We start from the raw sequence: 14,897 nt of genomic DNA, 5'->3' as shown, positions 1-14,897 counted from the left end.
CTACTGACGTTTTAGCCTTCTCTCAGCTTTTTAAAGACTGTCATAAATGAGATGTAATCAATTTACTCAAGAAGTAATAAATTTCAGTTTGAAGTCTGTTTCTGTTGATTCAGAGACTCCCTCTCTGAAGAAGTTTGCCGTCACCCTGCAAGGGAAAAGAGCCATCAATCACCGAGGCAACCACTGAAACAATTAACATTAAACACGTGAAATGCGAGATGTTGTGATTTTTTTTCCCACTTAAGGCTTCTATCGTTTCTACTCTAACGAGAAAGACCTCTTTATTAGAAGTGAGATTTGAACAAACATCTCCAGGGTGAACTGCAACCTAAACGCCTTAGATCACCAGCCATCTTGCCTGTGGTTCTTATAATGAATTATATATTTTATTTATTTCTCCTCGTTGATAAGAAAAAAAGTGAAATCATGTAATTAGAGAAATGTCTTTTTTTTCATGGGGAAAACTAGCACGAGCAAATGTAAAGTTTAGAGCAGTGCTCAATAAAATCGATCAGAAACCGAAAGCGCTTCTTATGCGGATCAGTATATTCCAATACCGCTGGTTCTGCAGAATAAGAAAAGCCGAACTCCTAACATTGTGTTGCCATTAAGGCTGCTTAGTTAAAAAAATATATATCATCGTTACAAATTATACGCTGAGCTGTTTTATGTATCCTGGCACCTCTTTCCTTCCTACTTTGCCGTGAGCACAATTCTTTCAGTTCTTCTCTTGTATTTTCCTTGCTATTTTACTGTCCCTTTCCCCCATGTGGCGATGGATCCACAATCGAAACCATGTTTTCACCATGTGTTTCTGCAGCTGCAGTCTGTATGAGGAGAGGGAGTTATACAGCTTCAGTGGCGCAATCGATCAGCATGTGGTACTTATACAGCAGTACACAGCAGAGTTATGCTGAGGTTGTGAATTCAAACCTCACCTGGAGCAGTGTGGTCTGTGTCTTTAGCTACTGAAAGCAACTGACGAGTTTAGGTGCTGGAGAGGAGGTTTAAATTAATTTGAAAGAAACAAGTAAAGGTTTATTCTGTATCACACCCAAAGAAGACTCCACTGCTGAAACATTGTTTCTCGTTTTTGTTTCAGCATGGAATAAGTAGTTGCAAGAAAATCAGCCCCCTGAATAGGGACCCTAAGATGAAAAGTTCGATATTCTACTGACTGGGCAATTCACGTCTACTCAGTTTCTTTCTGAAACAGCATTTTTCAAGAAATAATTACAATTTTGTGAAATTTGAAATACAATCTTAATGCAGATTATTTTTTTCCCCAAAAACTGTAAATGGAGAAAACTGACCTGTTGGAGTCTCTGTGGTACAATTGCTTAGTGCAGTCAGGTGGGGACTAAAATGATAGTAAGGTGCTGGTTGAAGCACAACCAGGCATGCCTTTCTCACTGATCCAACATGAACATCATCTAGGGAAAAAAGGGCATGTAATGCTTAAAACATTATTGACCTTATTGATAATTGGAGGGAATACAAATGCTTTGCATTTATCGAATTACAGCACATAACAACTGAGTACCTGTGTCGATAGCAATGGGCAATTTCCAATAATGACCATCATCATCTACTTCAAGTAAAATAAGATTCACACATAGAGTTTTATCTTGGATTGGAGGGTGGGAGAATTCATTTATACTCCCGTTGCATCTTGAGCTAAACTATTTTAAAAATATGAACAGATTTGTTCAAGACACTTGTAATCACCTTAAAGAGAGTTTTCATGAAGATGTACGTTGGCTAGCTCTCCACTGTTAATTGGTGGGACTTTTGAAGAAACTGTTCTCATACAACCAACATACAAATTACACATCTTAATAAACATGAAGGGAAATCCGTGTTGTGAATAACATAAAACTGTCACTACACGATTGAGTCCTTGAGTCTGGCACCTAAGACCACTCAGCCATCCTGACAAACAGTGGAGGCTGGTGTATTGAATGCGCCCACTACTTTGTCGAAGGATTATTAACAACTACTGATAGTTCTTTTCTTCTTATTACAGAGATTTCTACATTGCAAGACAATTGACAATATAGATTAAGTAAAGTCTTGGTAAACAAAACAGGCACGGAGAGGGTTTGAACCCATCAACTTCAGTTTATGAGATCAACGCCTTACCACTTGACCACCGCACCTTCAAGTGAACAGCTTCCAATCAAGGCTAAAATGTTTTTAAAATTCAGAACAAAAAACTATAAACCTTTGAGTACAAATTGCAAGAAGAGGAGGAGTAAAACACGCTCAAATGTGATTATTATTGTTGTTCAAATTATTTTTTTCTGAATCTGGTTTACATCGCCTGGAGGCAGCGATAACAAAAGAAGTGATTCTTAAGAAGGAGATACGCAGTATTCTAATTGTAGAATGCAGATCTGTGCAGCAATCGTACTGGATTTGACTGGGATTCTGAAATACTTCTTGCAAAGGTATTCAGACTTTGTTGATCCTATAATAAAAAACAGACCTGAAACTCCCTAGCTTCCAATCTCTGATGTTACTGTCCTTAAACTCGGACGTGATGTGCAGATGTGCAGTGTCCCTTTACTCTCGTGTTTTCAAATCAATCTCCATTTTTGAGCGTAGTTCAAGTGGAACTGGCCTGACTGCAGAGGAAAGTACGGAATGATAAAATGTTTCTACAATTCTACAATTTACAAATTGTGGGTTCAAGTCCCACAAACATCCCGTGTCATTTTGATTCAACCTTTTGAAATCCTCTAGGGATTGGCGTTGATCAAGTCAAATAGAGGACTTCTTCAGAGTCAACAATCGAAAATGAACCCGAGGACACAAGGGAGGAATTAGCACCAGACCTGGTCAAGCAAGTAATTGCATTACTCCTGTCCTGTAGTCCTTGCTCTTGCTTCATGTTGACTTCAAAATTCTCATGCTCAGCTATAAGGCTCTGCATGGCTTGGCACCTCAGTACCAGTTTGAGCTATTATTGCCCTCCTCCCACCTCACAACCTCCGCTCTTCTAACTTCCAGCCTTTGAAAACCTAATTAGTAAAACTGAAAGAACCATCTCCATAGGTGTTGGTAGTGCACGAGGAGGAGCTGTGACAATAGAAGAGGAGGAGTGAGAATGGTACGGATGGAAACCCGTTTTCTTGTAGTAATCTGGAAAAAATGAAAATAAAAGCCGAAACCCGAAAAAATAATAATAGCCATAAGAGGAAATGGCTTCTAGCAGCATGCAAGCACCCCTTGTTCATATAGTTGTGACCATCCCCATATATCTCATGGGAGACCGGGGTTCCATTTCCCGACAAGGAGACTGTTAGCTTTTCTCCCATCAGATTTCAATCTTTCATGCAGTGTGAGAAAGCGTACATAATTTTCCTTTTCTGTCATTTTCTGATGGCTATTTCAAAAACTCCTAAATGCTTTTAGAACATCTACCAATGTATCTGATTATTTTTTTTCCCCAAACAAGTTCATTATTGATCATAACAATCTCCAAAGAACAAAGAATGTGCCGAAGATGTGAGGCGTTGAATCTTGAATCAGCTACATGGGTATCTGTTCTGTGGTGGTCAAGATATATTTGTACGAGAAACCAGGAGGAATCACTTCACTCCTATGAACTTTTATAATCTATCTTCTTTGTGGAGTGAATGTTGTATTTGAGAGAAAAGCAAAGATGCTCACTAAGGTAGGGATGACCAAAAGGTCTGGCTATGCAGGAACTGCAAATCATATTCGTACGAGGTCATGAGAAAATAATGTTTAATAATGTTTAATTGCATTTAGTGGCTGTTAAAGTGTATATATATTGCGGGTCCTGTCTGGTTTAAAAAAAATTGCATTGAAAAAAAACTGTTAAAAAACATAAAAATATGGATTAGTAATGGTGCCAAAATAGATTTTCTTATTAAGAGAGATTCATATAATATCTCTGTTTCCTCATTATTTATCCATTATTGCATACATATTTCTTGTATTTGATATTTATTCTCTCTGGGGGTAAATAAAATGTAGATTGTGCAACAAAGACTTTGAGCTTTTTGGTAGATTTTAATCAGATGTGGGACTTTTTTTCTTAAGAGTTACAGTTAAGGAACCTAATCTGTTTTATACACATTTCTTGCTCAAAATGTAAAATGTAAGTTAAAAGCTGTCACACAATTACAAGCCTATCCAATGAGAACAGTCTTAATTGGAAATTAAACAGGACTAAACTTAACATTCCAAGACCAAACAGAAATAAAGAAATCAATTTAGACTTAATTCATTTTAAAACTGAATAAAACTAAAAACTTTATACATTTTATTATACACATAAAGTCAATGGCATGATTAAAACTAATTCTGTTCTAATCAACCATAAGTAAGGGTAATAACAGTCAAAATTTAGTTGACTAGACTAAATCAAAAGTTGGTGACTACAAAGAGACTATAACAAATAGACATTTTAGGAACAAGTAAAGGTTTATTCTATGCTGAAAAGTGAAGAAAAAAAACACAATGTGTCAGCTGTGGAAGCTTTAACGAATGTCACATGCTAACGCAGCTACCTACTTCAACGAATAGTGATTTCAGTGGAAAACTGGTGACTAAATTGGTGTGTTTTCCCATACTAACTGTAGCTTAATGAACTAACTCGCTCCTGTGTGACTGCATTGGTGGATTCTGAAGGTCTCCTGTGTGAGTATGCTGGTTGGCTTTTAAGGTATTTGAGTCACTAAAACCCTTTCCACACTGACTGCAGCTGAAAGGTATCCCTCCTGTGAAATTAAGGGTAGTCTGGTGGCTCTGTGGTTAAGGATCTATGTCTGTGGGTGGAAGACTGCCAGTTCAAATTCCTCAATTGACAGAGGAAGACTACTCTGTTGGACCCCTGAACAAAGCCCTTAATCCTGATTGCTCCAGGCATGCTGTACAAAGAGCTGATCCTGTGCTCTGACACCAAGCTTCTCTCCCTATCTGCAGGCCTCATGGTGAGCATGTTGTGAAAAGACAAATACCTAATACAAGAAATTGTATATGGCCAATAAAGGGATCTTATTTTATGCGCTGGTGAGCTCTTCAGGTGATTCAGTCATTAAAACTCTTCCCACTCTGACTGCAGCAGAATGGTCTCTCTCCTGTGTGAATATGCTGGTGTGTTTTTAAGTGACCTGACTGACTAAAACTCCTACCACACTGACTGCAGCTGAATGGTCTCTCTCCTGCATGAATACGCTGATGTGTTTTTAAGTGACCTGACTGACTAAAACTCCTACCACACTGACTGCAGCTGAATGGTCTCTCTCCTGTGTGAATGCGCTGGTGGGTTTTTAAGGTACTTGACTGACTAAAACTCTTCCCACAGTGACTGCAGCTGAATAGTCTCTCTCCTGTGTGAATGTGCTGATGTCGTTTTAAGAGGTGCAAATGACTAAAACTCTTCCCACACTGACTGCAGCTGAATGGTCTCTCTCCTGTGTGAATGTGCTGGTGTCTTTTTAAGAGGTATGAGTGACTAAAACTCTTCCCACACTGACTGCAGCTGAAAGGTCTCTCTCCTGTTTGAAGGTGCTGGTCGGGTTTTGATTTGCTAGACTGACAGAAACGCTGCTCCTCCCTGTGCCATAATGGCAGTTTGTCCACTCCTTCTGAGCAAGGCCTTGAGTGATTCTTCCTCATCCTCTGATCGTGCTGTGGTCTCTTATTCTGCAAATGCTCCATGGAATGGTCTTGCTCTGTGTGCTGAAACTGAGATTTGTTTTCTCCATCGTGTCCTTCAGTGTGCTGGTCAGCAGTGTGAATCAACTGGGGCTCCATGTCCTGCTCTGTAACATTAAACTTACTCAGTTCTTCTTTGAGTTCATGTACAGTGATGCAGTAAAGTTCATTACAATGTTCTGCAATATTCTTGGTATCCAGATGATTAATCTTCTCCGTTAATATTAAGAGTCCAGGTGTCTCACACTCAGGTTCTATCTTCATCATGGGCACAGAGTCCAGATCCTCGACACTCTGTCTGCTCTCTGTGTGCTGCTCACTGAGTGTCTCTTTCCCTTCTGCAACAGTGAGCTCTGTCTCCTGCATCAGATTGGAGCCCCACTCCTCCTCACTGTGCTGCTGTTCAAGAGGAGCCCTTTCCCCAGCATCAGGGAGAGCACTGGCCTCTGAGCCTGTAAACACAGGACAAGAAAACAAGACCTTTATAATAATAATAATAATAATAATAATAATAATAATAATAATAATAATAAACTTCTCAAAGTGCTCTACATAATGCCAACAACAACAACAAAAAAACCACAATATAAGCATGATGGGAATACACTGTTTGAGGAGACAGCAGATTGTGGTACAAAATACAGTAGGAGCAGATGGGTAAAGAACAGGTAAATAAAGGCTCTTCTAAAGAAGAAAGTTTTGAGTCTGGATTTAAAGGAGTTTAGAGAAGGTGACTCTCTGATATCCTTGGGGATAGAGTTCCAGAGTTTAGGGCATAACAGAAGGGCCTTTCATTCATAGAGTGTAGACGGACTGGGGGAAAGATAGGAGACCAGAAACAGAAGAGAGATGGCTGTGAGGTGGGGAGTAGAGCGATAATAACTCAGACAGGTACTGAGGTGCCAAGCCAAGCAGAGCCTTATAGGTGAGCAGGAGGAATTTTAAGTTGACACGAAACTTAACAGGAAGCCAGTGCAAGGACTCCAGGATAGGAGTAATGTGAACACTTGTACTAGACTCACATAATGAGTAATGTGAACACTTGTACTAGACCTGGTCAGGATTCTGGCTGCCAAATTTACTGGAGTTTGTTCAATGTGGATTTAGAAACCCCAGAGAGCAGAGCGTTATAGTGGTCGATTTGGAAGAAGAAAAAACTTTTCAGCCAGTTAACGATAATATAGGGTGTAGTTGAGCAATATTTCTGAGGCGAAAGAAAGAAGTTTGTTTTGACAATATGTTGCACATGTTGGTCAAATGTCAAGCCTGAGTCAAATATCATCCCCAAGTTTTTCCAATTTAGACTGAAGCTCAAGTACAGAACCATCTACAGATAGGGTTACAGGACTGGCTTTACAAAGTTGATGGGGGGGTTCCAATAAGCATGACTTCAGTCTTGTCACAGTTTAGATAAAGGAAATTTTCAGTCATCCTAGTTTTTATGTCAGAGATGTAATTAGATAGAAAAGAGACAGCTACATCAGTGTCAGGTTTGGTATGGATGTATATTTGAGTATAATCAGCATAATAATGATAGCTGAGGCCATGTGATCTAGTATTTAGCCCTGAACTTTAATACGAGCTTAGAGTAGCGCTCAAAAGGAAGTACTATCCACGGAAAAAGTAGCTTACATTTTAAACTTGAGATAGCAAAGATATTATTTAGTAGCATGTAATTTAAGTTTTAAAAACTCATTTTCCAAACTTGATATACATCAAAGATTCAAACACATTTAATCTCTTTTAACACAGATAACGTGAAAAGGGATTAAAAATACAGCAGACAAGTACTTTACATAACATTTTTACACAAATTCATGTATAGCCATTTAGTGGTGAACAAAAAAATTCAAATACTGTAAATAAAAATGTAAAGAATGTGGGAAACATAAAAAATTCAACTCTTATACACCATGCAGCTGAGTTCCTCTTTGGGAACTAGTCACTAGTTATCATGCAGCATCACCATCGATATGACAAGTACAAAGAGGAAAGGCAAGTCAAGAGAAGTTAAGCTGTATCACACTTTTTATTATACTTTAAACTACATACATGCATGTACTAGTACACTCCCAATCGATTTGGGTTGTTTAAGCAGAGGGGAATAAGTGGGTATAAAGGGGTGTTCTGATTATAGGCGATTTTATAAATACAAGCTATGTTAGAAACCTAACTACCATGAAAAAGTAAGTCTACTGTAATAATATCACAAGTACATTACATTTACACTAACAGTGCACTGAAAGAAAGAGAGGGGTTGATCCAAACACACTGACTGGACACTCCAGTACATTAACACTGCACTGAGAGAGAGGGAGGTTAATTACACACACTGACTGGACACTACAGTACATTAAGACTGCATTGAGATTAGTTAATACAGACACAGGCCCTGGAGGACTGCAATACTTAAACCAATTAAAATTATTTTGTATACACAATCATTAGCATACATATAATAATATAAACCAATAAAACGTAAAAACAATATATATATATACACATAAGTCTTCTTTCTTAATTACGTTGTATTATTATCTGATTCAGTGAAACACTGTAACCGGACAAAACAGTTCAGTTTCCAGTTAAGAATCCCGTTGTTACATCACGCAAGTCTTTCCCACTTCACTCTGCGTCTCTGCACTATATTCTCACCAGTGAGGAAGTTAAAGACACTGTTTTTAAACTCACACACACCCTGACTACATACAAGTCACCCCACTGACCTGAGAGCTGCAGTTTCGTGTCCATTTCTTCCTTTATTCCTGCAGGGACTTCACAGGGAAGCGTCTGGGTACCCTGATCTCCTCCTGCTCCCGACTCCTTCTCCCACAGCTGCAATCTCCACTTCAGGCTCTCGTTTTCCTTCTTCAGCTGCGCCATTTCACTCCCGACACTCTCCTCCACACACTGTGTGATTTTAAACACGGCCCGTCTTACCAGTATCTGGGAGATGCTGTGGAGTTTGTTTTCAATCTCATCCTCAGAGTCAGACATCCTGCTTCGAAACACTCGTGAAACTTCATACACGATCGATTTGAGCAAAACCTCCATGAAAACGTGAAGCTCAGTTTCCAGATTGAACAGTAAAATTGTCATATTTAACCAAAGTTGATCACAAATACAGAGAGAGTGCTATGCGGATACTGAAATGACAAACACTAAGACTCCTACGCACCTACGGGTCTATATGATTGCAAGGGTTTGAATTCATACTTGAAGCAGGAACAGGAACTGAGCGATCACTCCTCCTACATCCTGCCACATGACGCACTTCCTTAGTGATTGTTGCTATGCACTTCACGTGAAGGACTTTCAGTATGTTGTATCTTGTTGAATATACAATGAAAAATAATGTAGCATTGTTTACAAATATATGTACATAAAATATACACATCTATATATATATACACATACAAATATATATATGTTGTATTTTCATATATTTCCAGATCCTTCGCCTGTATTGAAATAAATAACAGTACTTAAACGTGTATTGAAATAACGGGATCAAACTTTTAATGTAATGGATTCATATCTAAACAATGTCTGCTAATAGACGGTAATGTGAACAATTCCTGTTGCCAATTGGTTTGATATCTCCAAGACATCCAAGAGATCAGGTATTGAAAATCATTTTTTAAACAGAAAATGTGAAATGGAAAGTAGGTCAAAAGCCTTCTGATAATCTAAGTACACCATTCTACATGTTCTGTGCATCCATTAGTTCTATGGGCTTTATGGCATGTAATTAGTTAGACAAATTATATTTCTGATTACAATAGATAGTTTTATATCTCTATTCATAATAAAGGTTGGTTTTATTATAATTTATGATTTCTATAATTTATAGTAATCCTTTGTTTCATTTTTCAGAAAAAAGACTGCAATGTTGATAGAATAAGAAAAAAAAGTCCCTAAAAGACTGTGATTTGAATGAAGCATTTTTTGTCCACATTTAACATTTTGCAGCTCTCTGACAAACCAGCAGCATTCTGACAGAAAGAGCACTTGTAAACTCATTGTCTCAGTTATCCAGAGGAGCAGAGTGACTGAGAGGTCAGAGCTGTTAGCTGGTATTGTCAGTGTGAGAACAGCTCTCCAGCTCCGTCTCATTGACTTCACACCACCTGAGTGCTGAAGCTCTTTCTCTCCTGCTCGTCTCCTCTCCACTCCCGTCTTTTGTTCTTTTGTTTGATTTATCAGCTGTCCCTCATACATGAAGGAGGCACCAAAGCCAAAACATTGTGTCTCTTTTCTTTTCACTATGGAATAAACCTTTACCTGCTCCTGTCTCATTCACTCTCTTTTTCACCTTGTCTGCAGTCTCACCTCCTGCTGCTCCATTGTCTGCAGTTTCTGTCCAGAGTTTCACCTCCTGCTGCTCCATTGTCAGAATGAATGGTGAGTCACAGGACTGTTCTCACCTGTTAACACCCAGTAACATTTCTGCCCAGGTGGCAATTTAAATACCTGATTCTGTATTTTAATGTGTCTGTTTTGTGTTTAATGTCTTCATCCTGCTCTTTTTGTAATGAAATTGTTGTACTTGAAGTTGTAAAACTCAAACCTTGGTTTACCATGAGATTTTAATGTGATTTTCTTGATTTCGTGTTCATCTGCATTTGATATGTTTATATTTCACTATATTTACTCATAATCATGTGTACTCATACATACTCCATGTAGATAATGTAAACGAAATCTCATGTCACAGTAAAGGCTCACACAGAGAGAATTCTTGAAGAATAAAATCACACTACACAACTTTGGATCATCACGTCCAAGTTTAGTGACAGCAACATTAGAGATTTTAAGCTAAGAAGTTTCAGATCACCTTTTTATTAAAAGTTCAAGCAACTTCGAATAACTTTGCAAGGAACATTTCAAAATCTCAATCAAATCCAGTACAATCCCAATGGATTAATCTGAACTTACTCCCTGCGATCCCGACAAGTTGGGAAACAATTTTATGGTTCTTATGGTAAGAAAAATAACACAAGACCACACAGATTCTTTAATGCTTACATCATAATGTTATTAGACTAGGACACCGATGTGAATATGTGTTTGGGTTTCGATTCGCCGATTCTTGTTGAAGAATTGATGATTTACGATTAAAGAATCAGTAGTGTCGGAAAGCAGGAGCTCTGTTTCTCAGCGATCTTGAAGGCATGTCTATGTAGAGCACAGTGTGAAGATCTGTACTAAAGAACACCAAGTGCTTAATGTGGCATCTTTTACCATTGCAACTTTTCATCTCAGGTGTACTTTTAGAAGGCATAGAAAGAACAGTTGTGTTGACACTCTCATCACACAGCAGAGTGGCGCATCTGACGGGTGCTGGGCCCATAACCCAGAAGTTAATGCAGCAAAACCCTTCTCTTCTATGGACGTTTTATGGAAGACTTAAGCACACCATCTGGTCAATGTAGTATAAGAAAAAAAACATAAACAAAGTCTCTTTGTATAAGTCCCGTTCTAAGTTTCTTGCTTTTGTGAGCAAACTTACCCAGATCTGCAATATTTTAAAATATATGGAATAATTAATTGGAAATAACTAAATTATCGACAATATCCAGTTATATACTTGAACAGACAAAAAAAAATGATTATGATATTACATATACCCACATACTTCATATCCTACATATTAACATACTGACCAGAATAATTAAAAAGCTTTGATTCTGAACCCCTGCAGTTAGTGTTAATTAGAAAAACAACAGTGCTGCAACCTGAGCACAAGTTCAGCTGCTCTCCAGCTTTGTTCCGCACGGTTTTTCATTGCAATTGAGCTCAGAGCTGGAGATGATCTCCAGACAGTATGGTTAACACCTGGTTAACTAGTCCGCAGCTCTGTGCTCCATTCAAAAGTTTGTTCCAATTGACCCAATGTGTGGTTCTATAGCTGTCAGGTGCAGTTCCCTTACATAAAGGACATTTATTACTGAGGAGCCCGATTGACAAGCCAGGCAGGAGTCAGATCTACAATTTTCTGATCCGCATAATTCTGAACACTTGATTCAGGCCCCTTTATAGCTCTCTCTGTTCAAGATACAAATAAAAAGGTTCAGTACGTAGCAAAGAATCACCAATAAATTGAATGTGGAAGTTAAGTCCTGTTCTAAGTTTCCTGCTTTTGAGAGCAAACTTACCCAGATCTGCAATATTTTAAAATATATGCCGTTGTAGAGTTGGAAATAACTAAATTAAAATATCGATTTCCAGTTATATACTTGAACGAGACAGAAAAAATAACAATTATGACCTACATATTAACACATTGATCAGAATAATTGAAAGGTTTTGATTCAGAACCCCTGCAGTTAGTGTTGATTAGAAAAAAACAACAGTGCTGAAACCTGAGCATAAATTCAGCTGCTCTCCAGGTTTGTTCCACGTGGTTTTTCGTTGCAATTGAGCTCAGAGCTGGAGATGATCTCTAGATAGAACCGTGTTAACTAGTCCGCAGCTGTCTGCTCCTTTCGAAAGTTTGTTGCAATTGACCCAATGTGTGGTTCTATAGCTCTCAGGTGCAGTTCACTTACACAGAGGACATTTATTACTGAGGAGCCTGATAGGTTTAAAAGCAACACGAGTCAAGCAGGAGATGAACCTACAATCTTCTGATCTGCGTTATCCATTGCGTTACTGCCCTTCCTCTCACATTGCTGAACTGCACCAGAGTGAGCTCAGCACCGTAGTACCATCTATAATATATGGGGTGGTGCGGTGGCTAGGGATCTGTGCCTGTGACACAGTTCGTGTCTCGTGGCCAGCAGAGAAATCCTCTTAATGTTAGATGCAAGACAATCAGATGTCAGGAGAATCTTAAAGCTACTGAAGCAGGAGTAGCAGTAACAGCAATGAGGTGGGTAAAGTTTGGCATTTCTCATTTTCTTCTGCACAGCCACCGTGTCAGAATGCACTGCTCGGGATATAAAGGGAATTACGACTTCAGATTATTTTTACTGAGCTCCGCATTGTTTTATTCATACTGCCTACATGCTTTGAATTGCTGACATTTTCTGCATGCATTTCTTTTTCAGGTTTCATTAAATTCCTCACATTGGAGCCAACACTTAAATATTTCATTCGGGGTTGCATAATACATGGTGCAAACCTTATTTACTGTGGAATGCTGTGGCACATGAAGCTGTTTTATTCAGTGGGGAGGTTTGATGCGCATATTACAAATCGAGCGGGCGAGTAAGAAATCCAAGAAGACATCCAATTAAAAGAAATGAAAAGAATCCAAGATGCGTAGAAAACTGCAGATCTTAAAAATGCAGAACAGTTACACAGTACACTGTGGTGCAGCTTTTATATTTCGGTCTTACACATTTGAATACATACTTTACCGTAAAATCGTGCCTTGATTACAGACACCCCAAACAGTTCTTAATTCACAAAGCAAAGGCTATCTAAATGTGCCTCTGTTCCTTTCCCTTTCAGGATATTATTAAAGATTAGAGAGTACCATAAGTGTGAAGCAAAGAGAGAAACTCAGAACGGAGCTTTAATAAACACAGGGAAAGGGAGTCTTCTCTCGCATTTCAGTGAATCTAGGGTATGCTCATGAACCGAGCATAGCAGAGGATGAATTTGACCCATTTATGTCTGGGTTATGTGACCTGAACGCTTCCACTGCGTCACTCACCGTAAAATGCTTTAACACAACTGTTCTTTCTGTACTTTCTAAATGTACTCCTAAGATTCAAAGTTTCAATAGTAAAGGAAGGTGTCACCTTGAGTACTCGGTGTCTTTTGAATACAAATCATCACACTGCTCTACATAGACCTGTCTTCTGGATCCTTACGATTGCTGAGAAACAAAGCTTCTGCATTCCGAGGATACTGATTCTTTCACCGTAAATCCCCAATTCTTCAACAAGAATCAATGAAAACCAAACACTTATACACACTTGTATCCTAGCTTGAAAGCAATATGATGGAATCTCCTTCACAGCAGAGATGAGAATTTCGATTTCTTCCCCATTGCAGAGCATGTATGGGCACTCCCTCAGTACCCTAGTTTGTAAAACCACGACTTAAAGGTCGAAGCACTTTTTAATATTCTGGAGTCTCTCATTTGATGGCCACAAATAAACAAATTTATGTCCGAACTTGAAAAGCTTTCTAAAATTGTTCGGTACTTCTTATTAAAAGAAATGACAAGAGCAGTCTGAACACCTCCAGGCTATCAACTGCTTAATATAGTGATCAGCAGCTTGATAACCAGTTTATAAGGCTGAAAATGATCCTGGAAGTACAGCAAACTTCTAACGGCTACTACTGTTTTGGGTTTTACAACCGAATAACAAAACGGCTTCAATTCCGTCGATTAGACTCAGTGAAACTTAAACACCTATAATATTTGTGGGAATTGTAAGTGTTTTGCACGTGTCGAACCTAACGCCAAAGAACGTTCACCATTGTAACCAAAGCAACCACAGGAACAACATCAAGAAGCACAATCAATTCCCCATTTAAATCTTTCCTGTAAGGTGTGCTTTGTGAAAGCATGAAGTAAACCCCCAGATTGCTTTTCAACATGGACAAAGTATTTCTGATGGAGCGCTATGCGCAAAGATTTAATAAGCTTTACCCCTGCTGATGATTCGGCGTGAAGAAGTAAAAGTTTCACAGACAGTTTCCCAGAAAAGCAGCTCGCCACCACAGCCAATAGTAAATGTACTTGCCGGCACACTACCATGTACACTGGGTCATAAGTGATCTCTTATCCTTGATGTTAAGCTGACAGCCTGTCTTTTAGAAAGTCTATCTCTGAACACCTTGCGCAGCCTCTCAACAGACTCTTTTACTGATCGTCTTGCAAATCAGAGGAAACAAAGTCTTAAAACAGTGTCATTTGGCAGCGGTGGGATTCAAACCCACGCCCCGAGAAAGACTGTAGCCTAAATCCAGCATCTTAGACAGCTCGGTCACGCTACCTTCTGCAGGGCCGATCTTCCTCACGTTGCTGGCTTGGAAAATGCCGGGGGCTTCAGCTCTTGTCATCAGATCTAATGATGGTATCATGACGTGCGGAAGTGACTGCAACTTCATCTTCTGTGATGCTTTCAACAGCGCAAACCGGCACAAACGTAGCAATAACGAGGGAGCTGTTTCATCCTTTGTGCTGTTTGTAGCGGCGCGACTCCACGGAAATCGAATAAATTGAAGAGCAACAACCAAACTCC

At 39.0% G+C, this 14,897-nt stretch overlaps 1 protein-coding gene across 1 annotated transcript; it reads right to left on the bottom strand.

Moving 5' to 3' along the window:
* Positions 1 to 5,061: 5,061 nt before the first annotated feature.
* LOC148825076 (uncharacterized) lies at positions 5,062 to 8,790 on the bottom strand. Its single transcript, XM_088926198.1, has 2 exons — positions 8,418 to 8,790; positions 5,062 to 6,143 (listed from the first exon to the last, which is right to left on the bottom strand). The coding sequence occupies exons 1-2, from the start codon at positions 8,788 to 8,790 to the stop codon at positions 5,062 to 5,064; spliced, it is 1,455 nt and encodes a 484-aa protein (XP_088782324.1).
* Between the last annotated feature and the right edge of the window lie 6,107 nt (positions 8,791 to 14,897).

Source organism: Atractosteus spatula, chromosome 10 (genome assembly GCF_055471065.1).
Source record: "Atractosteus spatula isolate fAtrSpa1 chromosome 10, fAtrSpa1.hap1, whole genome shotgun sequence".
Lineage (NCBI taxonomy): Eukaryota > Metazoa > Chordata > Actinopteri > Semionotiformes > Lepisosteidae > Atractosteus > Atractosteus spatula.
The sequence above is the reverse complement of the archived record's forward strand: the minus strand, read 5'-3'. Positions and strand labels throughout refer to the sequence as shown.

What these genes read in the sequence shown, in the direction of transcription:
- LOC148825076 (XM_088926198.1), bottom strand. Translation starts at nt 8,790, where the DNA reads ATGACAATTTTACTGTTCAATCTGGAAACTGAGCTTCACGTTTTCATG. An exon ending in CACGAAACTGCAGCTCTCAG is followed by an intron (nt 6,144 to 8,417) that starts GTCAGTGGGGTG and finishes CTGTGTTTACAG; the next exon opens with GCTCAGAGGCCAGTGCTCTC.